Source organism: Sapajus apella, unplaced genomic scaffold, assembly GCF_009761245.1.
Source record: "Sapajus apella isolate SASKATOON/1434 unplaced genomic scaffold, GSC_monkey_1.0 scaffold2, whole genome shotgun sequence".
NCBI lineage: Eukaryota > Metazoa > Chordata > Mammalia > Primates > Cebidae > Sapajus > Sapajus apella.
Genome location: NW_022436942.1, coordinates 68,794,753 through 68,819,094, shown reverse-complemented (window position 1 = coordinate 68,819,094; position 24,342 = coordinate 68,794,753). Strand labels below are relative to the sequence as shown.

The window sequence follows — 24,342 nt, the reverse complement described above, 5'->3', positions numbered from 1 at the left end:
GGCAGGGGTGGCCCGAAGACGGCGGGATGAAGCAGAAGCCCCCCTACAGGGGTTGGGGGGTGGATTCACCCGCTCCAGCCGGCGGAGGAAGGAAGTGGTTCCCTCCGCCCACCCTTCCCGTAGGCTGGCCCGGGGCAGGATTCTCATGATCCGCGATTCGCTCCCCACGGGCGGGACCTTTGTCAGTCTGCAGAACTGCGGGAGGCCCAGGCCCAGCCTGCGGTGCGGAAGGCCGCCGTAGGGGACGAACCGGTGGACTGACCACAGGCAGGGAAAAGGGGACTGAGACCCGGGCGAGGGCCGAGGCCTAGACGCCCGCGGAGCGTTGGAGGGCTGCGGGCAGTAGGGGACTGTAGGGGGCAGCGGGGGCGGGGGCGGGGCCTTGTACGGGGCGGGGCTTGGTGCGGGGGCGGGGCCTGTCATGGGACGGGGCGGGGCGGGACGGGGCGGGGCGGGGCGGGGCGGGCGGGCATTGAGGTTCCCAGTCGCTGCTGTGGCCGCGGGCAGGTGGGGCTACGGGTAAGTTCTCGGGCCGGCGGAGGGGCGTACCCCTGTTGGCGTGCAGCCCCTTCTCCAAGACCCCCTGTCCCAATCCCTCCGAGAAGAGGGGACCCCCTTGGATCTCCGCTGTCCAGGCCTCGCAGCGGATCGCGGCCAGGACCCCAGTCCTCTGCTCTGGAGTGTGCCTGCGCGGGCGGCGCGGGCGGGCAGTGCTTCCCCTCCGCGGGGACTGGAGTCCGGGAAGGGGGAGGCGAGAGACACCGGCCCCAGTGACACCCCCACAACCTTGAAAGTTCGTGTTGCGCGCCGCCCAGGGCCAGGTGCCTTCAGGTCTTCACTCTCCCCGGGCCAGGTGCCTTCAGTTCTTCACCATCCGCGCAGCAACCACAGGTGACCATCGTCGTCTTCCTCTTACAGGTGAAGAAACCAAGACGCAGAGAGACCAAGCCCCTTCCCTTGGGTCACACAACCACAGGAGGCAGAGCCAGAACTCACAACCAGGTCTGTGTCCCCCTAAGTCCTCGGTTGCATCGTCCCTTCCCCGCCGCCCTCCCGGGAGACTGTGGGAGAGAAGTAGGGACAGAGGCAGTGCTGGGTGTCCCGGGAGAAGGCTGCAGTGAGCGGGCCGGCCCTCCCTTAAGGAGGAGCCCCAGGGCAGCAAAGTTTTCCCTGGAAACACTTTAAAAACACCGACCTCTTGGAGACAGAGATACTGAGGAACAAGAGTGTTGAGGCCAGGGTGAGCCAAGACAGGGGAGAGCAGTTCCTCATTGGAACCCCCTCTAGGAACGTTCTCCCCACCACCTTTACCAGTGCTGGGTGTGGGGGCTCTTGCAGGCTCAGCTAGTGACTTGGCCTGTCTATGCCTCAGTTTCTGCATCTGTCCTCTGGGGTTAAGCATGTGCCTACCTCACAGGATTGCTGAGAAGATGACATGAGATGCTTGGTGTACCCCTGGCACCAGGTTACTACCAAAAGTTCATGGTTCCCGTACTGCACCCTCCCTCCCGCCCCTCCGAGAGTACTTCTCTGTCCGGGGCACCTTTAACTTCAGGTTGTTCAGCACTGTCTGAGATCTGCAGGATTTCCGGACAGCCCCACCAGCAACTAGGAGGTGGTTGAGTAAGACCGAGGTGGGGGGGGGCAGGCAACTTCTCTGGCTCTGACTCCCCAGAGGGAAAGGCTGATAAGGTCAGGGTTTTGAAAATCTCTGGGCTGAGGCTTGCTTGCACAAGGTCCAGAGCTGCTCCGTGGCCCTCTGTCCTCCCTGCTCCTGGCTTAGCAAGAAGGAGGGAGCCAGAGCGTTCTTGTCCCAGACTTGATCATTTCCTAGTCACTGGGCCCCGGGAGCTGTCATCCACCACCCCCTCTCTGCTTCCCTTGCCCACAGTCTAGGCCAGCAGCAAGTTCTAACCCAAAGCATATCCTGAATCCGGCCACTCCTCTACCCCCTACTTCCACCCCGAGTCCACGCCCCAGCGTCTCTTGCCTCATCATCCTTGACCCCTCACTCCCACCCAAATCTCCAGCATCACCTGCCAAGCCCTCTCTGTGATCAGGCCCTATGCGATTATTCTTGATTCTTCCCTCTGGCCACTGTCCTGTCCACTCCTATCCCTAGCCACCTCCTCCTAAGTTCTCTGCTCTCTCAGGGGCTGTGTATGCTGCATGTGCTCTTCCTGTTCACGGGAATGCTCTTCTCTGCAACCTGTGACATACTCCCTTATAATTCAGGAGACACTATGAATGTTGTGTGGTCCCCAATCACGCCCTCTCCTTTTCCCTTTCCCACAGTCTAGGCCAGCAGCAAGTTCTAACTTAAGGAGACCCCGCCTGCTCCCTGGCCCCTTACTCTGGCTGGCTAGCTCGCTTCCCAGTGCTTAGCTGGGGGTGTGGTCTGTCTGGTATGTTTCCTTTCTTCCTTGTCTCCCCAGGTGACATGTCAGCCTACCGGGATTCCTGACCTTGCCTTTGCCTCTTCACCTTGGATTTCCCAGAACCTGAGAATCAGATGGATCACTTGAGGCACCTAGAAAAGACTCAGATATTTTTGTATAGTTGCAGGCAGTGTGTCAGCCATCAGTCTATTTTTCTTCTCAATGCTTGACAGCATTTTTTCCGCCCATTTCTGTAGAGACCTCAGAATTTTTCCTCCCAAGAGCCCACTGCCTTCCTCAGCTTTTCCCTAAAGTAGGGCTTGAGGACCACTTCCAGGTTTTAGCCATAATATTCAACTTAGCTATAAATGTGGTTATCCATATTGTGCTTGTTTTTGGCTATCAAATGACTTCTGGGAGATACAGTTTCCTAACTGATGTATGCAAGTCAAGAGTGGGATCATTTTGAAGGCACTTACCTCTTGTGACCAGGTGGCTATTTAGAAAAATCATCCCCAGGAATGTGTGCACATTTCCCTGCAGCTCTGCAAGCATTGGGTTTTATCCTTTTTATGTTTTGGCTAGTTTAATGGAGAAGGGTATGGTAGTTTTAAATTTTCTGTTGCTTGACTTGCTGAAGCTGAGTGTTTCTCTGCGTATGTGCTGGTTCTAGTTCCTATCTTACAAAGGAAGGAAATCTCCAGGGCACCTTAATTCTTCCTTTCACCTCCTCTTGTGCTGGTGGTTCCACTTGAGCCCCTCCCGTGAGAGCAGGTTGAAGGTCCCAGGGGGCTGGTATGGGACCACACACTTTCAGTGCAAAGCTGAACTCTGCTGGCTGCAGAAGCTGCTCTGCCAGTCAACCAGCGAGAAACTCCGAGAGTCCCTTGCACCCTCAGCTTGGAACTGTGGGGAGAGAAGTAACTTTTTAAAAAAGTTTTTGTGAAAGTTTATTTCAAAATAATTTTTTAGAATTAGACCAGGCATGGTGGCTCATGCCTGTAATTCCAACACTTTGGGAGGTTGAGGCAGATGGATCACTTGAGGTCAGGAGTTTGAGACCAGCTTAGCTAATATACCCAAATCCCATCTCTACTAAAAATACACAAAAAAAGTAGCTGAACATGGTGGTGGGCACCTATAATCCTAGCTACTCAGGAGGCTGAGACAGGAGAATTGCTTGAACCTGGGAGACAGAGGTTGCAGTGAGCTGAGATCACACCACGGCATTCCAGCCTGGGCAAAAGAATGAGACTCTGTCTCAGATTTAAAAATATATATAGAGAGAGAGGTTCCATAGAGGGATCTGGCACAATGGCTCACAACTGTAATCCCAACACCATGGGAGGCTGAGGCAGGAGGATCACATGAACTCAGGAGGTTGAGACCAGCCTGGACAACATAGTGAGATGCCCCCTTTCTGTAAAAATAGGTTTGGACAGGGTAGTGTGTGCCTATAGTCCCAGCTACTCAAGAGGCTGAAGTGGGAGTATCCCTTGAGCCTAGAAGTTTGAGGCTGCAGTGAGCTCTAATTGCACCACTGTATTCTAGCCAGGGTGACAGAGTAAGACCCTGAACTCCAAAACAAACAGGGTGTGCAAGGCTATTCACTGAAGCATTGAGGTAGGAGGAGATTGGGAACAACCTTAAGTGTCCATCACTAGTGGGATTAAACTCGTTCCTACACGGGACTCCTGTGCAGCCGTGACCAGGCATGCACCTCGTGCACGATGCACTGGCATAGAACCACCTCTGAGATATTGTGTTAGTCTTCTGTTGCTGCTCTAACAAATGGCCGCAAGCTTGGTGGCTTCAGATGACACACATTTATGTTGCAGTTCTGGAGGTCAAAAGTCCACATCCATCTCGGTAGGCTCAAGGCAAGGTGTAGGCAGGGCTGTGTTGCTGCTGCAGGCTTGGGGGAGAATCTGTTTGCTTTCCCTCCTAACTTCTAGAGGGTCCCACATGCCTTGGATTGAGGCCCCATCCTCCATCTTTAAAGCATCGAATCTTCAGATCTTTCTGACTCCAGCCCCTGCTTCTGTCCTCACATCTCTTCTCCTGCCTCCATTTATCAAAGACCACTCTGATGACATTGGGTCCCCTGGATTAATCCAGTATCATTTCCTCCAACTTAAGAGGGGCAACTTCATCATATCTGCAAAATCCTTTTTGGTACGTAAAGTAATATACAAGTTCAGGGATTAGGGCATGTGAGTCTCTGAGGGGGAGCATTATTTTGCCTACCACACCCTAAAAGGAAATAAGATTCAGAGCAGTACGTGGGTTCACTTTTGTTTACGGAAAAAAAAAAGGTCGGGGAGAGTATATACTCATGTGCTTGTGAGGGCATAGAATACTCCAGAAGGTGATGTAGGAAATGGGTCAGAGCGGCCGCTTCTAGGAAGGAGAATGGGTAGAGGGGAGACTGACTTGTCATAGAATATCTTTTTGTATAATTTAAATTTTTTACTACATGCGTAGATCATCTACGTTAGAAATAATGTTTTAAAGTAACACCACCTCATTGTAAAAGTTCACGCCTCCCAGAGCAGAGAAGGAAAACCCCACACCCAGATCACTCTCTTTTCTTCCAAAGATAACCTCTGCGAAGACTGATCCTTACAAACCAAAAAAAAAAAAGCGTCTGTATTTCTTTTGATGTAGATGGGGTCATCCTGTAGACTCTGCCGTAATGTGACTCCACTGCTTGCTCTGCAGCCAGCATCTTTCCACATCCACATGTGAACGCCCCACAGCACTAGCAGCTGCGCTGCTCGCAGGTGCATTCGCTGACGTAGCTGGTGGCGGATGTTCAGAAGATTTTGCTGCTTTACAGAGCAACTCCAACACTGTAAACACTGTAATGTCTGTCTCTTTTTAATTGGAGTGAAATTCACATAACATAAAGTTAACCATTTTAAAGTGAATAATTCAGCAGCATTTAGTATGTGTCACAGTGTGCAACCATCACCTCCATCAGAACATTTTCATTATTTTTATTAAATTTAATAATACATCATTTTACTTTTTAAAAAATACCTTGTTAGCATCACAGAAGATTTTCATCACCACAAAAGGAAACCCCCTGATCCATGAAGCAGTCACTCTCCATGCTTCCCTGCCCTCAGCCCCTGGAAGCCACCGATCTGCTTTCTGTCATAGAATTTGCCTGTTCTGGACATTTCGTATCAATGGAATTATACAATATGTGACATTTTATGTCTGGCTTTTTTCACTTAGCGTGGTGTATTTGAGGTTCATCTACATTGTAGTGTCAGTGCTTTATTTCTTTTTATTTATTTATTTATTTATTTTGAGATGGAGTCTTGTTCTGTCACCTAGGCTGGAGAGCAGTGGTGTGATCTTGGCTTACTGCAGTCGCCGTCTCCCTGGTTCAAGCCATTCTCCTGCCTCAGCTTCCCAAGTAGCTGGGATTACAGGTGCCCGCCACCATGCCCAGCTAATTTTTGTATTTTTAGTAGAGACGCGGTTTCACCATGTTGGCCAGGCTGGTCTCGAACTCCTGACCTCAGGTGATCTACCTACCTCGGCCTCCCAAAGTGCTGGGATTACAAGTGTGAGCCACCCCGCCCTGCTGCTTCATTTCTTTTTACGGCTGAATAACGTTCCATTATGTGGACAGACCCACTTTGTTGATCCTTTCATCCTTTGATGGACAAGTGAGTCATTTCCACCTTTTGGCTATTGAGAATAATGCTGTGAAAGGCTATGAACTTTCACGTACAAATACGCGTTGGTGTGAGTCCCTGTTTCAGCTCATTTGGTTCTATGTTCAGGATGTATGCCCTCCTACATACACTTTGAACTTTACACTACTTTCAGACACAGTTTAAACTAACTTAAAACTAATTTGTAAGAAAGGTTTGCAGTGCACATACCAAGGTAGATGGCAGCAGGATGACAGATCTGGACAACTGTCTTCTTATTTTTCAGATCCAGAAGCAACAGGGACATGGCCACCTGGGACGAAAAGGTAAATGGATTTTGTGCTCTTGCAGCATTAGAGGATATCCCGGCCTTGAGACAATAATTCTGTTTGGTGTTTCAGACGGGAGAGGGAGAACACACCTGTTCAGGTGTTTCCATTACACTGAAATACTTAAAATCACAATGACGAAGAGCTGGGAAAGGATCGGACAAAATCTCCAAATACCCTGATCATCCACATCAGACCATTTGAATCCCAGCCCTTCATAACTGTGTGCATGTTAATAACTATGTGTCCTTCAGTTCCCTGAGCCTCAGTTTCCTTATCTGGAAAATAGTGAACAGATTATTTACCAGCACTGCCCCTGAAGGATTGTCGGGAAGATTTGAAAAGACAATGGTCTCAGAATGCTAGGCAAGTGCTGAGCCCACACAGGGCTTTCTTTCCCTTAGTGCCCATTTTACAGGTAATGACACTTGGCCACAGAGACGTAAGGTCACTTCTCAAGATCACACAGCTAGATAGTGTCTAATGGGATTTCAGGCCAGGCACAGTGGCTCATGCCTGTAATCCCAGCAGTTTGGGAGGCCAAGATGGGTAGATCACTTGAGATCAGGAGTTCCAGAACATGGTGAAACTCCATGTTTACTAATAATACAAAAATTAGCCAGGCATGGTAACACATACCTGTAATCCCAGCTACTCAGGAGGCTGAGGCAGGAGAACCACTTGAACCTGGGAGGCAGAGGTTGCAGTGAGCTGAGATTGCACCATTGCACTCCATCCTGGGTGACAAGTGCAAAACTCCGTCTCCAAAAAAAAGAAATTGAGATTTCAACCGGGCCTGACTCCAGAGGAAATGCTTTCCTCCCATATCTTATGGCCATTTCCAGTAGAAAATAGACTGTGTCTTTAATATCTGGGATACAGATTGGGTTTGGGGGCACTGGTGGTGAAGACTGGGGGCAAGGTAGAAACGAAGTGTTGATTCCACACCAGCTGCTCACCTCGAGGTTCTGGGGGCCTGGACAAGCCAAGCTGGCAAGGGCAGAGCAGGAAGCTCAGGGCAGCAGCAGGGTGAGTGGGGCAGAGTCTGAGAAGCAAATGTGAGCATCAGAAGGACCACAGGATGATGATGATGGTGATTGTGTATTTCATCAAATTGATGACCCTGGTAACTGTGTAAGAGTTAGGAGCCACAGGAGCTCCAGGTACCCTTAATAAGAAAGTCAGCATGGAAGTTAAGTGGGAACTGCTGATGCTTTTCCTTCATTTGTCGTTCCCTATTAAATTAGGCAAACCAAAAAGAACATTCAGAAACGCTTCATGATGATTAGACTGTGGTGAAATCAGCTCATTCGTACGTAGCACGGGGGACTGGGTCAACCCATGTCACTGCTCTAGAAACAAAATTTGACAGTGTGTATCAAGAATACTGAAGATACCCATATTCAAGCCTGGTCATCTCACCTATGAAAAAAAAACAAAAGTATAATTTGTGGCACCACGTTTCTCGGCACATGAGGCAACGCTGTCTGTAGATGTGCCTTATTTTACGTAACATGAAGAGAAGCGAAGCAAGCACGTGCTGCCATTTACTGTGATAAAAACTAACACAAGGCTGAAACCGATCAATTGTCAGGCCCATCCAGATTTCAGAGACGTTAAAATGTGATAAAACGTGGTCTTAGAATTGGATTTAAAGCCATAAAACCATGCAGAATGGATAAAAACCATGCAAAATGCAATAATGAGACCATTTGACTCCTTGGTATGTTTTCTGGCCTCTGAATTGGTGTGAATTTAATGCATATAGTGGTAAAAAAAAATAAGATACAAAATTGTTTGCTGTCTTTTTTCTAGGAGACAGGGCCTGGCTCTGTCTCCCAGGCTAGAGTGCAGTGGCACAATTTTGACTCACTGCAACCTCCACCTCTGGGTTCAAACCCTTCTTGGGCCTCAGCTACCCGAGAAACTGGGATTACAGGCATGCACCATCATCCCCAGCTAATTTTTTTGTAATTTTGGTAGCGACAGGGTTTCTCCATGTTGACCAGGCTGGTCTCAAACTCCTGGCCTCAAGTGATCCACCTGCCTCAGCTTCCCAAAGTACTGGGATTACAGGCATGAGCCACCACACCTGGCCTACTGTCTTTGATTATGATCATAAAAGATATAGACAGATGGGAGAGAAAGAGGTAGACAGGTAGATGACACCTAAGTTTGGTGAGCTGAGATTGTTATGAATCTATTTCCCTTTCTTTTGTTCCTCTTTTCACAATACCGTAGTAATACTCAGAGAAATAGATCAAGGCTAAAGGTCTGCTCATGGGGTAAATGGCAGCAGGTCAAGCTGGGGGTGTGCATTTGAGTCTGGGGGTTGCAGGGATGAGTTGGGGGGTGAGGACCTTGTCAGAAGCCCATACCAGGGCATAGAGACAGCAAGGGAGATAGGGATTGAAATGCAGAACCAGGGACTCACCTTAAGGAACTCCCAGGGCCTGGAGCCTGCTTGTCATCACACCGAGGCTAGCCTGGGAGGGCGTTGTCAGGAGGGCATTGTTGGGGAACTGGGGATAGGGCCAGGACCACTTGTGGCAAATAAGCCTCTTACTGGTTTAAAGAACATGTTCCTTTTCATGATCTGCCCTTATGGAATTAATTGTTTTGGAAAAAGTCATCTCAATGAGATTACTTCAGAGCTTTTTGAGCGTCAGCTCTCCTAGTTCCTGAGAGGAAAACAGCGTGTTGGAAGAGAAACTGGTGGGGTTTGTAGCCTTGTGCAGACCTGGCTTGCAGTGCTGCAGAACTAGGCTCACCTGACCTCCTCAGAGCCCCTTGCTGCCCCTCCCACCTCTCAGAGCCTCAGTTTTCTTCTTTTGTAAAATGGGAACGATCACATACCTCACAGAGTTGAGGTGAGGGTTAAACAAGATTGCGTGTGGAAAGCACTCAGCCGGGTGCCCAGCTCCAGCCTGCACTGGAGACATGGGAGCTGCTGGCTCTGTCATGAGGATGGACTGGCTTTTCAGCCATCAGCTGACCTTGTTCCTCAGCGCAGGTTACTGCTCTCAGCAGCCACTTCTGGGGAACCTGAGAGCCAGGTGTGTGTAGAACTCCCTGCAGCTCCTGGGCTCATTTCTCATGAGGCGTGCACAGGCCCCAGGTGCAGCTGGGCTTCCTCACCCACCTGTGCGGCACACAGACCACCCCAGCACCCAGCCCACACCCAGAGGGGTTGAATTGGAAGCTCTGAGCCCAGGACCCAGGTTTCAAGGTGCCTTAAAGCTGCCAGGTGATTCCAACGTGCAGCCTGGCCTGGGGACCCCTCCCTCTGCAGGGAGGAAAGAGGGGTAGGCTGAGCACTGTGTCCTGTGGTTTCCATGGCCAAAGCATCACTAGACATTGGCTCAGGGGACCTAGTCACATGGGTGGCAGCTCTACATTTCTACCTGGATAACTTTTTTCTTTCTACACATTTATAAAACAAATAGCACAGTCCCTGCTTCTGGATGACATGACTGATGTCACAGGTTTGGACCAGACTCCCCTCTCAGTCATTCCCAGGGAAATAGGCAGAGCATGTCCCGGCAAAACTGTGTCTCTAAACTCAACCCATTGGTGGCTCCTGAAATCCATTGAGTGAGCTACAATCAACCTTTTAAGAAATGAAATAGGTCCGGGCACGGTGGCTCACACCTGTAATCCCAGCACTTTGGGAGGCCAAGGTGGGTGGATCACTTCTGCTCTTGAAGATCTGGAGTTTGAGACCAGCCTGAGTAACATGGAGAAACTCCATCTCTACTAAAAATACGAAAAATTAGCCAGGTATGGTGGTGCACACCTGTAGTCCCAGCTATTGCTGGGGCTGAGGTAGGAGTGTCTCTTGAACCCGGGAGGTCGAGGCTACAGTGAGTCCTAATCATGCCACTGCCCTCCTGCCTACGTGGCAGAGTGAGACCCTGCCACCAAAAAAAAAAAAAAAAAAAAAAGAAATAGAATGAAATGGAAAATAAGAGTGCCTCCCCTACTAACCGTGGTGCTAGTTATAGAATGCTTGTACACAAGGCAGTGTGTACTGAGAGGCAGGGCATGGAACATGATTTCTTACTGAGAAGCACTGCTCCAAAATCCCTTCCCAGCATGGGGCTTTTCCAGCTGTGAGCAGGGTACAGGGCTGGGCAGTGTTCATGAAGGGTCCCACGGCAGCAGCGGGTGCTGGCCTGGGCAGCCTGAGTTGGAATCCGAGCTGTGCTTCTTGCTGGCTGTGTGACCTGGGGCAAGTCACTGGCCTCTCTGTTCTCAGTTTCCTCATCCATAAACAGAGACATTGCAGTCCCTACCTCATGGGCTTGTTGCGGTGTGTGAGGAAGGTCTTTGCACAGAACTCAGAAAATATTAAACGGGTATTCCGGCGATAGTTGGAATGATTACAGTTCCACTCCTGTAAATATCCCCCATCTCATTTCTATGCAGCCCCGCCATCATCTCGCCAGGTTGACCGGCTCACCTACCAAGTCAGGAGGGTTCCTAACCCTATAGAAAAAGGAGAGAGAGTTGGGGACATGGCTTTAGGGGGACCTGGGCCACCAGTTAAACTCCTCAGCCTGTTAAGCAGCCCTCCTGCCAGAGCTAAAGGTCTGTGACGGAGCTGTCACGGTGGTGGTTTTCATCAACCTCAGACTTCCTCCCCGCCCTAGAGAAGGAAAAGCTTCTACGCTTATTTAAAGACTTCCCTGATTTTAAAAATAGGCCTTCCTCAGAACACGGATCCCCTGAGGCAGGAGGGGAGAAGTGCTGGGGCAGGTGAGCCTGCTGCCTGGAGTCCTCTTGCCTCCCCCAGAGAAGAGGTTTGCTCAGGGGTTTCTTTCCACCATCCCGGAGGAGGCACGTTCAGCAGGAGCCTGTGGTCTGCCAGGCGCAGAGGTCATGCTGTGAATCGCTGGGCCCCATGATAGTGTGATGGGGAAGGCCCGGCCAGGCCCTGAGAGCTGGGATGAAGACAGATGACAAAGTGAAAGGGGTTGCACATTCTAGGAGAAAGAAGTCATGGATGCAAAGGCCCTGTGGTTGAAGAAACCAGCCAAGTATGAAAGCCTCAAAGGGAACAATGTGGCCAGAGTTGGGGGAGAGGTGAGAGGGGAGGTCAGATAGGCAGACAGAGGCCACAGCGCGCAGAACAGGAGTGGGCTTCTGGAAGGTGTTGGCGTTTTTTTGTTTTTTTTTTTTAATTTTCTTTAGAGACAAGGTCTCGCTCTGTCACCCAGGCTGGAGTGCAGTTACATGATCACAGCTCACTGCAACCCTGACATTGTGGGCTCAAGCGATCCTCCTGCCTCAGCTTCCTGATTAAAGACTCCTGAGTAGCTGGGACTATAGGTGAACATCACCATGCATGGTTAATTTTTGGATTTTTTGTAGAGATGGGATCTCACTCTGTGGCCCAGGCTGGTCTTGAACTCCTGAACTCAGTGAGCCTCCCTCCTCAGCCTCCCAAGGTGCTGGGATCGTGGCACAAGGTGAAAGGCACTTCCCACATGGAGGCAGGAGCAACTGTACGCAGCCAAAAGTTTTAAATAAAGGAAAGTGTCAGGGTTCCGAGACCCCTTGCCCAGTGTCAGTGACTCACTAGAAGGACCCATGGGACTCACATGCAGATGCGCTCCTGGCTCAGATTAATTGCCACAAAAGGATTGACATTAAGATCGTCAGTAAAGGGAAAATGCGCACAGGGTGAAGTTCAGAAGAAACCTGATGCAAGCTTCCAGAGCCCTCTCCTGGGCTGAGGGCGGGGGTCCTAGGGGTCACACTTAATTCCTCCAGCAGGGAGTTGTGACAAGATGTGTTAAGTCTTCAAGAGCAGAGCAACTCCTTAGAGACCCAATGCCCAGAGTGTTCACTGGGGCTGGGCACAGAGGCACCCTCTGCCTGGCACTTAGAAAAGTTCCAGACTCTCCAAAGGAAAGCAGGAGTTCAGCACAAACCATGCTGTTTCCACAAGCAGTCTAGGCACAGTGAGCTGCTCTTAGCAGGGAATAGTGGGAATTTTCCAGAAGTCCACGTTCCCAGATGCCAATGGAGGCCAGGCAGGCCTGTCTGAGGAGGGCAGCGTGGGGCCCGCTGGACTGGCCCCTTTCTGTACAGGGAGTGGCGTGATCATGCTTGGAAGGATGCTCCCCTGCAGCTGATAGAGAATGCGGCAGGGAAGGAGAGAGCAGAGAGGAGCTGTGACAGCCTCCAAGTGAGACGGGGGTTGGCCAGGGTGATGGCAAAGTGTAGGGGAAGTAGGTGGCAGATCAGGGATCATTTAGTTGCTGAAATGCACCAGGCTTCATGCTGGTTAGGGCTATAAGGGAGGGGAATTGAAGCTAGGACTGGGGACAACTGCCGTGGCCCTGCTTGGGTGGCATTAAGACCCGGGACCAGGAAGCAGCACACCCAGGTACAAGTCTTTGGACTGTCCACTGACAGATGGTGGTTACCACGTTGCAGGCCTCAGTTTACTCCTCTGCTAAGGAGGAAAGACTGCGTCTCAGAACCTTGATTCCCCGCTATTTATTTATTTATCTAGAGACAGAGTCTTGCTCTGTTGTCCTGACTGGAGTGCAGTGGTGTGATCTTGGCTAATTGCAACCTCCGCCTCCCAGGTTCAAGTGATGATTACACCTCCGCCTCCCGAGTAGCTGGAATTGTAGGCACGTACCACCACCACCACACCCAGCTAACTTTCATATTTTTAGTAGAGATGGGGTTTCACCATGTTGGCCAGGCTGGTCTTGAACTCCTGGGCTCAAGTGACCCACTTGCCTCGGCCTCCCAAAGTGCTGAGATTACAGGCATGAGCCACTGCACCCAGTCCCATCTGTTAAAATGTCATTTTAGTTGCCTAAAAAAAAATCTTTTGTGCCTTTTTTTTTCTTCATGTCGGCAGAGGAAAGGACAATCTGGAGGACTTGAGTTCCTGTGCTGGCTTTATCACTTACGGTTCTATGGGGGGTTTTGTTTTGTTTGTTTTTGTTTTTTTGAGATGGAGTCTCACTCCGTTGCCCAGGCTGGAGTACAGTGGCATGATCTCAGCTCACTGCAACCTCTGCCTCCCGAGTTCAAGCAATTTCCCTGCCTCACCCTCCCAAGTAGCTGGGACTACAGGCATGCACTACTAGCATACCTGGCTGATTATTGTGTTTTTAGTAGAGATGGGGTTTCACCATGTTGGCCAGGCTGGTCTTAAACTCCTGACCTCAGGTGATCCACCAACCTTGGCCTCCCAAAGCACTGGGATAACAGGTATGAGCCACAGCACCCAGCCTTATATTTGCTTTTTAACAACCATACATGAACATATATTTGGCATAATAAAATAGCAAACAGTTATATATTAGGTTGAATCATAGGAAATTGTCAACTTCTGGTTTTTATCTACAAAGATGGCATTTCTTAAGTCCTCTTTTATATCAGGAAAGTTTTCTTGAATTATATCTTTGTTCTAGTCTGTTAAACTCGTTTCCTTATTCAGAGATTCCAGTCATGTGTATGTTGGTTTCTCTTCCCACCTCCACTAAATACTTTATTAACCACTTAGCTCCCTGCAGGCTGGATCTCCCTCCAAAAATGGCAGTTTCTTAAGGTCAAACCTTGTATTAGTTTGTTTTCACACTGCTGATAAAGACATACCCAAGACTGGGAAGAAAAAGAGGTTTAATTGGACTTACAGTTCCACATGGCTGGGAGGCCTCAGAATCATGGTGCAAGGCAAAAGACACTTCTTACATGGAGGCAACAAGAGAAAATTAGAAGCAAAAGCAGAAGCCCCTAATAAACCCTTCAGATCTCATGAGACTTATTCACTATCACGAGAATAGCACAGGAAAGATTGGCCCCCATGATTTAATTACCTCCCCCGGGTCCCTCTCACAACATGTGGGAATCCTAGGAGATACAATTCAAGTTGAGATTTGGGTGGGGACACAGCCAAACCATATCATTCTGCCCTGACCCCTTCAAATCACACGTCCTCACATTTCAAAACCAATTTTGCCTTCCCAACAGTCCCCCAAAGTCTTAGCTTATTTCAGCATTAACCCAAAAATCCACAGTCCAAAGTCATCTGAGACAAGGCAAGTAAGTCTCTTCTACCTATGAGCCAGTAAAAATCAAAATCAAGCTAGTTGCTTCCTAGATACAATGGGATACAGGTATTGGGTAAATACAGCTTTTCCAAATGAGAGAAATTGGCCAAAACAAAAGGGTTACAGGGCCCATGCAAGTCTGAAATCCAGCGGGGCAGTCAAATTCTAAAGCTCCAAAATGATCATCTTTGACTCCATGTCTCACATCCAGGTCAGGCTGATGCAAGAGATAGGTTCCCATAGTCTTGGTCAGCTCTGCCCCTGTGTCTTTGCAGCTTATAACCCACCTCCTGGCTGCTTTCATGGGCTAGCATTGAGTGTCGGAGGCTTTCCAGGCACACGGTGCAAGCTGTCCGTAGATCTACCATTCTGGGGTCTGGAGGACTGTGGCCCTCTTCTCACAACTCTACTTGGTGGTGCCCAGTAGGGACTCTGTATGGGGGCTCCCACCCTACATTTCCTTTCTGCACTGCCCTAGCAGAGGTTCTGCATGAGGGCCCCACCTCTGCAGCAAACTTTTGCCTGGGCATCCAGGTGCTTCCATACATTTTCTGAAATCTAAGCAGAAGTTCCCAAACTTCAATTCTTGACTTCCAACACCACATGGAAGCTGCCAAAGTTTGGGGCTTCCACCCTCTGAAGCCACAGCCTGAGCTGTATGTTGGCTCCTTTCAGCCACAGCTGGAGCAGTTAGGACACAGGGCATTAAGTCCCTAGGCCCATGAAACCACTTTTTCCTCCTGTGCCTCTGGGCCTGTATGGGAGGGGCCACCGTGAAGGTCTCTGACATAGCCTGGAGACATTTTCCCCAAGGTCTTGGGGATTAACATTGGGCTCTTTGATTCTTATGCAAATTTCTGTAGCCAGCTTGAATTTTTCCCCAGAAAATGTGTTTTTCTTTACTATCACATTATCAGGCTGCAAATTTTCAAAAAAAAATTTTTTTTTTTTTTGAGACAGAGTTTCGCTCTTGTTACCCAGGCTGGAGTGCAATGGTGCGATCTTGGCTCACCGCAACCTCCGCCTCCTGGGTTCAGGCAATTCTCCTGCCTCAGCCAGGACTACAGGCACGCACCACCATGCCCAGCTAATTTTTTGTATTTTTAGTAGAGACGGGGTTTCACCATGTTGGCCAGGATGGTCTCGATCTCTTGACCTCGTGATCCGCCCGCCTCGGCCTCCCAAAGTGCTGGGATTACAGGTGTGAGCCACCGCGCCCGGCCAATTTTCAAAATTTTTATGCTTTGCTTCCCTTATGCAATTGAATGCTTTTAACACCAGCCATTGGATGCTTTGCTGCTTAGAAATTTCTTCCACCAGATACCCTTAATCATCTTTCCCAAGTTCAAAGCTCCACAAATCTCTGTGGCAGGGGCAAAATGCTGCCAACTCTTTGCTAAAACATATCAAAAGTCACCTTTTCTCTAGTTTCCAACAAGCTCCTCATCTCCATCTGAGACCACCTCAGCCTGGATCTTATTGTCCAGATGCTATCAGCATTTTGGCCAAAGCCATTCAACAAGTCTCTAGGAAGTTCCGCACTTTCCCACCTTCTCCTGTCTTCTTCTGTTCCAGCCTCTGCCTGACACCAAGTTCCAAAGTTGCTTCCACATTTTCAGGTACCTGAATTCTGGGAGATACAATTCAAGTTGAGATTTGGGTGGGGACACAGCCAAACCATATGAAACCTATTAGAAAAAAATAGAAAGTTTCACCCTCCAACCCGGTCCCTCTCTCTTCCTGGGAGTTGGGATTGATTTTGTCCGTTTTCCCATAACCGTAGATCAAGGAGCCCTTTCCTTGTGGGTGCATGAGTTTACAGGCCTGCCGCACAGTGGCGTGGTGCTGTGGTGTGGGCCTTCTTCCACGGTGTCCTAGGCAACAGACTGTGAGGTGGTTTCCAGTTTTGGGCTATTGAAGCAGGACTGGAGCAAGCACCTGTGTGCATGTGGGAGTGTCTTGTCAAGTCAAACAATAAGGACATTTTAAATGTTGATAGAAGGCAGCCATGGTGGCATGCACCTGTAATCCTAGCTACTTGGGAGGCTGAGGCAGGAGGATTGCTTGAGCCCAGGAGTTTGAGGCTGCACTCCAGCCTGAACAACAAAATGAGACCCCACCTCAGAAAATAAAATAAAATAAAAATTTGATATAAATTGGTTTAGGGCCAATCCTCTCTTATCCCCAAGCCTGGCGCATGAGAGAGACTCAAATATATTTTCAAAAGGTGAAAGGAACTGCCCTGTTACCCTCCTAGGAAGGGCACACCCATTACATGCCCATCAGCTGGCATATAGGAGTGCCCACCTCCCTCTGCCTCTGTCACCCTGCTACAGTATGTGGCATGGTGTGACTTCAGGCAAGTGGTCTCTCTTCCCAGGCCTCAGTTTCCCCTTCTGCAGAATGGAGAGACTGCACCTACCCAGCCTGCCTACTTCTTAGAAGCAGTAAAAGCATCAAGCGAGAGCAGGTGGTGTGACCAGTGAGCTCTGAGCATGAGGAGCCACTTTTGCTGGGATTGGCTGCGGAATCGGGCTTTCCCCAAGTGGTTTTGGATCACTTGAGGTCAGGAGTTCGAGACCAGCTTGGCCAACATGGCAAAACCCTGTCTCTACTAAAAATACAAAAATTGGCTGGGCGGCTCAAGGAGAGTTTGGCTTTCTCCTTGAGGCCGGGACAAATGTGTGGTCTAGAAAGATAAAGAGAAAGACAGCACCTGTCCTATGAACCATCCTGGCTCACTCGGGCACAAACCCTCTGTCCTGGTTTCCTGTGGCTGCTGTAACAAATTACTACAAACTGGGGGTTGAGGGCAGGGGTGTCAACCACAGAAACTCACCGGTTCCGGAAACCAGAAAGCCAAAATCAAGGTGTTGGCAGGATTGGCCCCTGGAGGCTTTGGGATGGGGAGATCTGTCCCAGGCCTCCGTCCCAGCCTCCGGTGTTGCTGGCAGTCTTTGGCTTGTGGACATATCACTCTGACCTCTGTGACTTTCATGTGACCTTACCTTCTGCATGTTCTTTTCTCTTTTTTTTCAAGACCAAGTCTCAATTTGTCCCCCAGGCTGGAGTACAATGGCGCGATCTTGGCTCACTGCAGCCTCCTCCTCCCAGGTTCAAGTGATTCTCCTGCCTCAGCCTCCCAAGTAGCTGGGATTACAGGCACTTGCCACATTCTGGCCTCATTTCTGAGTTTGGTTTTGTTTAGTTTCGGGTCTTACTGTGTCACCCAGGCTGGAGTGCACTGGCATGATCTTGGCTCACTGCAGCCTCTCTGGTTCAAGCGATTCTTCTGCCTCAGCCTCCTGAGTAGCTGGGATTACAGGCGCCTACCACCATGCCCGGCTAATTTTTGTATTTTTAGTAGAGACCGGGTTTCACCATGTTTAGCCAGGCTGGTCTCAAACTCTCGACCTCAGGTGATCTGCCCGCCTCAGCCTCCGAAAGTGCTGGGATTACAGATATGAGCCACCATGCCCGGCCAATTTTTGTATTTTTAGTAGAGACAGGGTTGTGCCATGTTGGCCAAGCCGATCTGAAGCCCCTGACCTCACGTGATCCACCTGCCTTGGCCTCCAAAAATGCTGGGATTACAGGCGTGAGCCATCACTCCCAGCCCCTTTTCTCTTTTCATAAGGATACCCCTTTTCTCTCTTTATAAGGACAACTTCATCTTAAGATCTTTGGTTACATCTGCAAAGACCTGCATTCCAAATAAGGTCACATTCTAAGGTTCCAGGGGACAGGAATTAGAGGGGGGTGCACAATTCCACCCACTCTGCCCTCTGAGCAAGTGGCTCTCCAGTCGCTGGCTGCCTGGCTTTCTGTGAACTGTGTATTCTAGAACATAGTCTCCAGGTCAAGGAGCTCAGCAGCAGATCCTGCTTTTCCAGTTCCCCACAATGTGTGACCTTGGACAAGTCCCCCCTCACCCGGATGGCCTTAACCTGAGAGGGTTGTTAGGAGCTGAAATGTGGTAGCGTGTGGAAGGAAGTTAGCAGCACGCTAAGATGACAGGAGCCCCGATAGAATAAGCAACTGTAGTAATACATGTTGCTGCCACTGTGTCTTGGAGTTTGGGGATGAGGTTCGTAGTTAATATGCAAATCAAGCCCCCAAAAATAGCTCTGGGAGGGAACAGGGAAATGGAAACTGAAGGGACATCATGCCATGGGAATTGGGAGTCGGCTGACTTTCTTAAAAAGTACCTTTTTCTGCTATTGTTGGATAACCATGAACTAGGGACTTTCCCCCTCCCACAGATGGCAGCTTCTGAGCCTATAAAAACAGGCATCCACAAAAACGCTTTTTTCTCCTTCACTTCTAGGTCTGTCTTTTTCACTTTCCCCTTCTCCCCCAGGTGGTAGTTTTTCTGTGTAATACCTATAAGAGAGGTCAGCAATGTTCAACTTGCAGGGGCAGTGCCTGAGATTTTGTAAATTCATTTATTAAGCATTTCTTTGTTTTTCTTTCTCTCTTTTTTTTTTTTTTGATATGGAATCTCACCCTGTCACCCAGGCTGGCTGGAGTGCAGTGGTACGATCTCAGCTCACTGCAGCCTCAGCCTCCCGGGTAGCTGGGATTACAGGCACACGCCACCACGCCCGGCTAATTTTTGTATTTTTAGTAGAGATAGGGTTTCACCACATTGGCCAGGCTGGTCTCAAACTCCTGACCTCAGGTGATTGTTAAAAACGCACGCTTTGAATGAAGAGACCCCCTCCAAACAGGCTTTGTGTAAGCAACATGGCTGTTAATTCACCTGGGTGCAGGTGGGCCAAGGCCGAAAAGGGTGTTAACGAAGAACAGTGGGATAGGAGTTGGTTTCGTAGGTTTAGGGTGGGCAGTGTGGAAAGTTACAGAGTAAGATCAGTTACAGTGCTGAGGGTAGGGGCAAGGAGTATACATTACCATAAGTTTAATTAAAATGGTGGGTGGGGTAAGAGGAGTTAAGATGGCGGGGGGCGGAATCTTATGTCCAGGGAAGCTCCGTGGATCACACATAATGGCGAACACAGGCAGGGGTGGAGGGTGATCAGCTGAGGCAGGCAGGACTTTAGACTTTCTGGGTTCAGGCTTGCACATGGAGGCCTGACTGATTCATCTGCCTCAGCCTCCCAAAGTGCTGGGATTACAGGCATGAGCCACCACGCCCAGCCTATTTTCCATTTCTTGAGTCTCTCCCTGTGACTGAGGAAGAATCTCTGCCCTCCCAGCATTCACAGCCAAGTGTGGTGGGGATGGGGTCTCAGTGGTTGTTAAGATGGTATGATGTACATCCCAACCGGGGTGGGGGACAATTAAGGAAGGCCTCCCAAGGAAGGTAAAATCTAGGTGTACGACCTGGAAGATAGATGGGAAGGGGACAGACCACGCGAAGTCCTGGAAGCAAGAAAGTGTGGTCCGCGCTAGAACTGCAAGTTCCATGTGGCTGGAGGGGGGCAGAGGCAGGAATGAGGCTGCGGGGGAGATCAGGGCCCAGAGAAGCCAAGAGAGCTGGGACTTGATCCCGAAGGCAGTCGTGGGTGTGGGGGCTGCTGCTGCACAGCAGGAAAGGAGTCAGGTTGGCATTGGAGAAGGAGGACCCTGGCTGCAGAGTGGAGGGAGCGTCAGGGTAGGTCCTGGTGATGGGGAGGGCACGATGGAGGGCCAGCTGGGTTCAGGAAGTGAAATTGATGGGGTGTGAGGGAGAGGGAGGAGCCAAGGACTGCTTTCTGTTCTTAGCCTGGGCAGCCAGGTGGATGTGACAGCATGCCCTAGGGGATGTGGAAGGAGGAGTGGATTTGGGGAAAAAGGTAAGAAATCAGTTCAATTTGGGTCACAGCAAACCAAGCAGGATCTTGAACATCAGACTGGAGTCTTTAATTTGAACGTGAACAGCACTGAGAACACAGGTATGCTAAGACCCCCAAAGAGAGAGAGTCACCAGCCCGAGGACAGGGTCAGGACTCCTGGCATGGGGCAGGGACATGGTACAGGAGGCTGAGGAGGGCTGCCAGAGATAGGAGGAGAAGCAGATGGCAAAATTGCCAAGCAGAGCAGAACAGCATCAAAGAGTGTGGGACAGTCAGGTAGGCTGGAGTCATGATCACAGGCTTTGATATGGAAAGGTGACCTCAGAGGAGCATCAGGGTACAGTGGGAACCACAGGGATTCTTGCACAGGAGATGGAGCTGTGGGGGTGTCCTGCATCAGCAACTTCACCTATAGACTTTTGGGGCTATAAGTGACAGAAACACAGCTCATTGTCCCTCAAGCCACAAAGTGGCTATATCAGTTCATGTAACTTAACAGTCTGAGGGTTGCAGAGGCAGGCAGTGGGCGGAGAAATGAAATATCTAAGGATGGCGATAAGGCTGGAGGAGAAGAGTTTGGGGGTTTGTTTTCCTTTTTTGAGACCCACTTTGTAGCCCAGGCTGGAGTGCAGTGACGTGATCTCAGCTCACTGTAACTTCTGGTTCAAGCAATTCTCATGCCTCAGCCTCCCGAGTAGCTGGGATTACAGGCGCCTGCCACCATGCATGGCTATTTCTTGTGTTTTTAGTAGAGATGGGGTTTCGCCATGTTGGCCAGGCTGGTCTTGAACTCCTGACCTCAAGTGATCCGCCCATCTCGGCCTCCCAAAGTGCTGGGATTGCAGGTGCGAGCCACCAGGCTCAGACAAGTTTTTGTTGTTAAGGGATAATCAGAGCTGGCACTTCCAGAGCTGGGGGCTACTCCAAGCCAGGCACCAAGGAAGGTGCTCTGTGCACCATGCTGACTCAGTCTTTCCACACATGCCAGAAGCCTGGGGTGCATGGGGAAGCTGCTGAGGCCACCACATTCTCATGATCAACCCTATCTTTGCCCTTTTCTGGAACTTTTCTGCTTCTGGCATGACAGACTCTTGACTGAAAACCAGAAATGTTTTCTGCTCTGCTGAGTGCCCTAGATATTTTCATCCCAAATTACTAAAAGTTGCTTCTTCACTGGTTGCAAGGTTTCAGAAAGAAAAATTTCCTCTTCTATAAAATATAAATGCTGTTTTTGCAAAGTACCTTGAGGTTCCCACCCCGCTGAGAAAGAGGACAGGCTGCTCTTGTCTGCCAGGTGAGTTGTTTCCAAAGGAAAGTATGGGGTCGGGCAGGGCGGCTCATGCCTGTAATCCCAGCACTTTGGGAGGCCAAGGCAGGTCGATCACTTGAGTCCAGGAGTTTGCGACTAGCCTAGGCAACATAGCAAAACGCTGCCTCTACAAAAGAATACAAAAAATTAGCTGAATGTGATGGTGTGTGCCTGTAGTTCCAGCTACTCAGAAGGCTTTTGTGGGAGGATCACTTAATCCCGGGAGGTCAAGGCTACAGAGACCTCCAGCCTGGGTGACAGAGCAAGACCCTGTCTCAAAAAAGGGAATTATGGCCGGTGGCTGCCTGGAGAGCTTCAGTATACCCTTGGCCCTGGCGAGCCCTGGGAGTCCAGAGATGTTTGGTCCAACTGAGACAAGCCCAGAGCCCAGCACAGGAGATGGGGTATCAGCGCTCCCAGCCAACAGGTACATGATGGGCTTCTGCTGAAGTTGAGGTGTCACACGAGACTCTGGGGACAGACTCTGCCTTCATGCAGGGTAAATGCTAGTGAGGAGGAAGACGGACTAAATAAATGGCTGCACAAGCAGTTTCTAGTTAGATCTAGGACAAGGGCTCTTGAAGGAAAAGTGTGAGGAGAGGTTATACATGGGAGGGGAGCTGATTTAGAGTTTAGGGGTCAGGGAGGGCCTCTTTGAGGAAGTGACATTTTAGCTGAAGTTTCAAGCATAAGTAAGAGTGAGCCAAGCTCGGAGTGGGAAGAAGAGCATTCCGGGTTGAGGGAACAGCCCACGTGATGGCTCGGTGGGGAGCATCAGAGGGAGGGAAGGGTGGCTGGAGTGTGACGAGGAAGCTGTGGGAAAGAGAGATGCCAGTCCCCGGAGGGCCATGCACTGCAGGTGCACACACGTTAGACCACTAGCTGTGGTCCCTGGGTCTCTGTTTGTTTTTCCTTTCAGCTTTTTTCTCTCTGTGTGTTTCCAGTTGATGTTTTCTATTGCCCTGTCTTTAAGAGTTCACTGATCTTTTATTTGGTAGTATGTTATCAGCTGTTAAGCCCATCCAGTGATTTTTTCATTTCTTATATGTACTTTTCAGTTCTAGAGTATCCATCTGGATCTTTTTTGTAGCTACCACTTCTCTATTGAGATTCTTATTTCTTCCCTCATCAAGTTCATGTTTTCCTTGAAATCTTTGAATATATTTTTAATATCTGTTTTCAAGTCTTTGTTGGCCAGTTCCATTATCTCTGACCATTTTGAGTCTTCTATTAGCTGATTTTTCTATTAGTTGTGGGCCACATTTTTTAGCTTTATCTGTCTATTAATTTTTACCGTTTGCTAGACAGTATGCATCTACGATGTTGACTTTGTGGTGTTGTCTTTCTAACAGAGTATTAAGTTTTGTTCCAACAGATAGTTAATTTACCTAGGGATCACCTTGTTCTTTTCAAGGCTTTTAAAATTTGTTTTATTTTATTTTAAAACAAAGTCTTGCTCTTGTCCTCCAGGCTGGAGTGCAATGGCATGATCTAGGCTCACTGCAACCTCGCCTGCCAGGTTCAAGTGATCCTCCTGCTTCAGCCTCCCAAGTAGCTGGGCGTAGAGGTGCCTGCCACCACGCCTGGCTAATTTTTGTATTTTTAGTAAAGATGGGGTTCTGCCATGTTGGCCAGGCTGGTCAAGGCTTCTTCTTAAGCTTTGTTGGGATGAGTGCAATGTGGTCCTTCCTGTAAGGCTAGATTAGGTCTCCTTATAAGGCATGATTTTTCTGGGATCCCTGCTGAATGCTTAGGTGTCCAATGAGGTCTCTCTACTCTGCCTGTTGAGAGCTCACATATCTCCCAACCCTGTCCTTTGTAATCTCTGGTAGTTGTTCAGATCACAGCACCCCAAGGGTTTTTTTTTTCCTGAAAGTTGTATTTTTCCCTGCCTCATGAAATCTTGTTTCACACACATGACGTTTAGGACTGAACCAAAGTCCATATTTTTGGATCTCCTCCTCTGCGTAGCTTTTCTATTTCTGATACATTGCCATGCAGATTCCTGAGGGAGGGGAGCCTCAATAGCTCTGAACCATAGCCTTTGCCTTCACAGTCCAGCAAGTACCTTCAGGCACAAAGCTAGGGTGCTTGTGGGATTTGCCTCATTCATTTCTCTAAGGGATCACAGTAAATTTCACATATTTTATCCAGTTTTATAATTCGTCATGTCAAGAGGGATAATCTGCTACTAGTTACTCTATAGCGTAGTAAGGCTAGAAGCAGAAATCTCATTCTTGTGTATGTTTACACTGCTATTTTATACATTCCAAAATAATATATAATATTTTCCATATATTTAACATTTTTACTTAAGTCCTATGGCATTGGTCATATTCTTCCATATCTTTCCTTTATAATCAACATTTTTTAGGAGCTACCCACATTGCTAGATTCATTGTTGCTTAACAAACATTTCAGTATTTTTGAGTGTCTATTAAGTGCAAGGCACTGTTCTAGGTGCTGAGTGTACTTAAATGTAAGCCAGGCACAGTGCCATGTACCTGTAATCCCAGCTACTCGGGAAGCTGAGGCAGAAGTGTTGCTTTAGCCCAGGAGTTCAAGACCAGCCTGGGCAACATAGCAAGACCACATCGCTAAAAAAAAATTTTGTTTTAATTACCAGGCATGGTATAGTGTGCCATAGTACAAACTACCTGGGAGATTGAGGCAGGAGGATTGCTTGAGTCCAGGAATTCAAGACTGCAGTGAGCTATGATCACACTCCTGTGTCTAGCCTGGGTGACAGAGTGAAATCCTGTCTCTTAAATAAAAAAAA

At 49.2% G+C, this 24,342-nt stretch overlaps 1 protein-coding gene across 5 annotated transcripts in view; it reads left to right on the top strand.

Moving 5' to 3' along the window:
- Positions 1–448: 448 nt before the first annotated feature.
- The window catches only part of HVCN1 (hydrogen voltage gated channel 1), a 39,981-nt gene continuing 16,087 nt past the window's right edge, over positions 449–24,342 (top strand). For 4 of the 5 annotated variants that reach the window (XM_032239458.1, XM_032239437.1, XM_032239431.1 and 1 more), the window contains exons 1-3: positions 449–519; positions 919–1,002; positions 6,336–6,375. In XM_032239458.1, the coding sequence (XP_032095349.1) occupies positions 6,355–6,375 (21 nt within the window). In that variant the 5' untranslated portion in view covers positions 449–519; positions 919–1,002; positions 6,336–6,354. Of the gene's footprint in view, positions 520–918; positions 1,003–6,335; positions 6,376–19,450; positions 20,255–24,342 lie in introns of those variants that run through there. The other variant, XM_032239452.1, reaches the window with a different exon arrangement.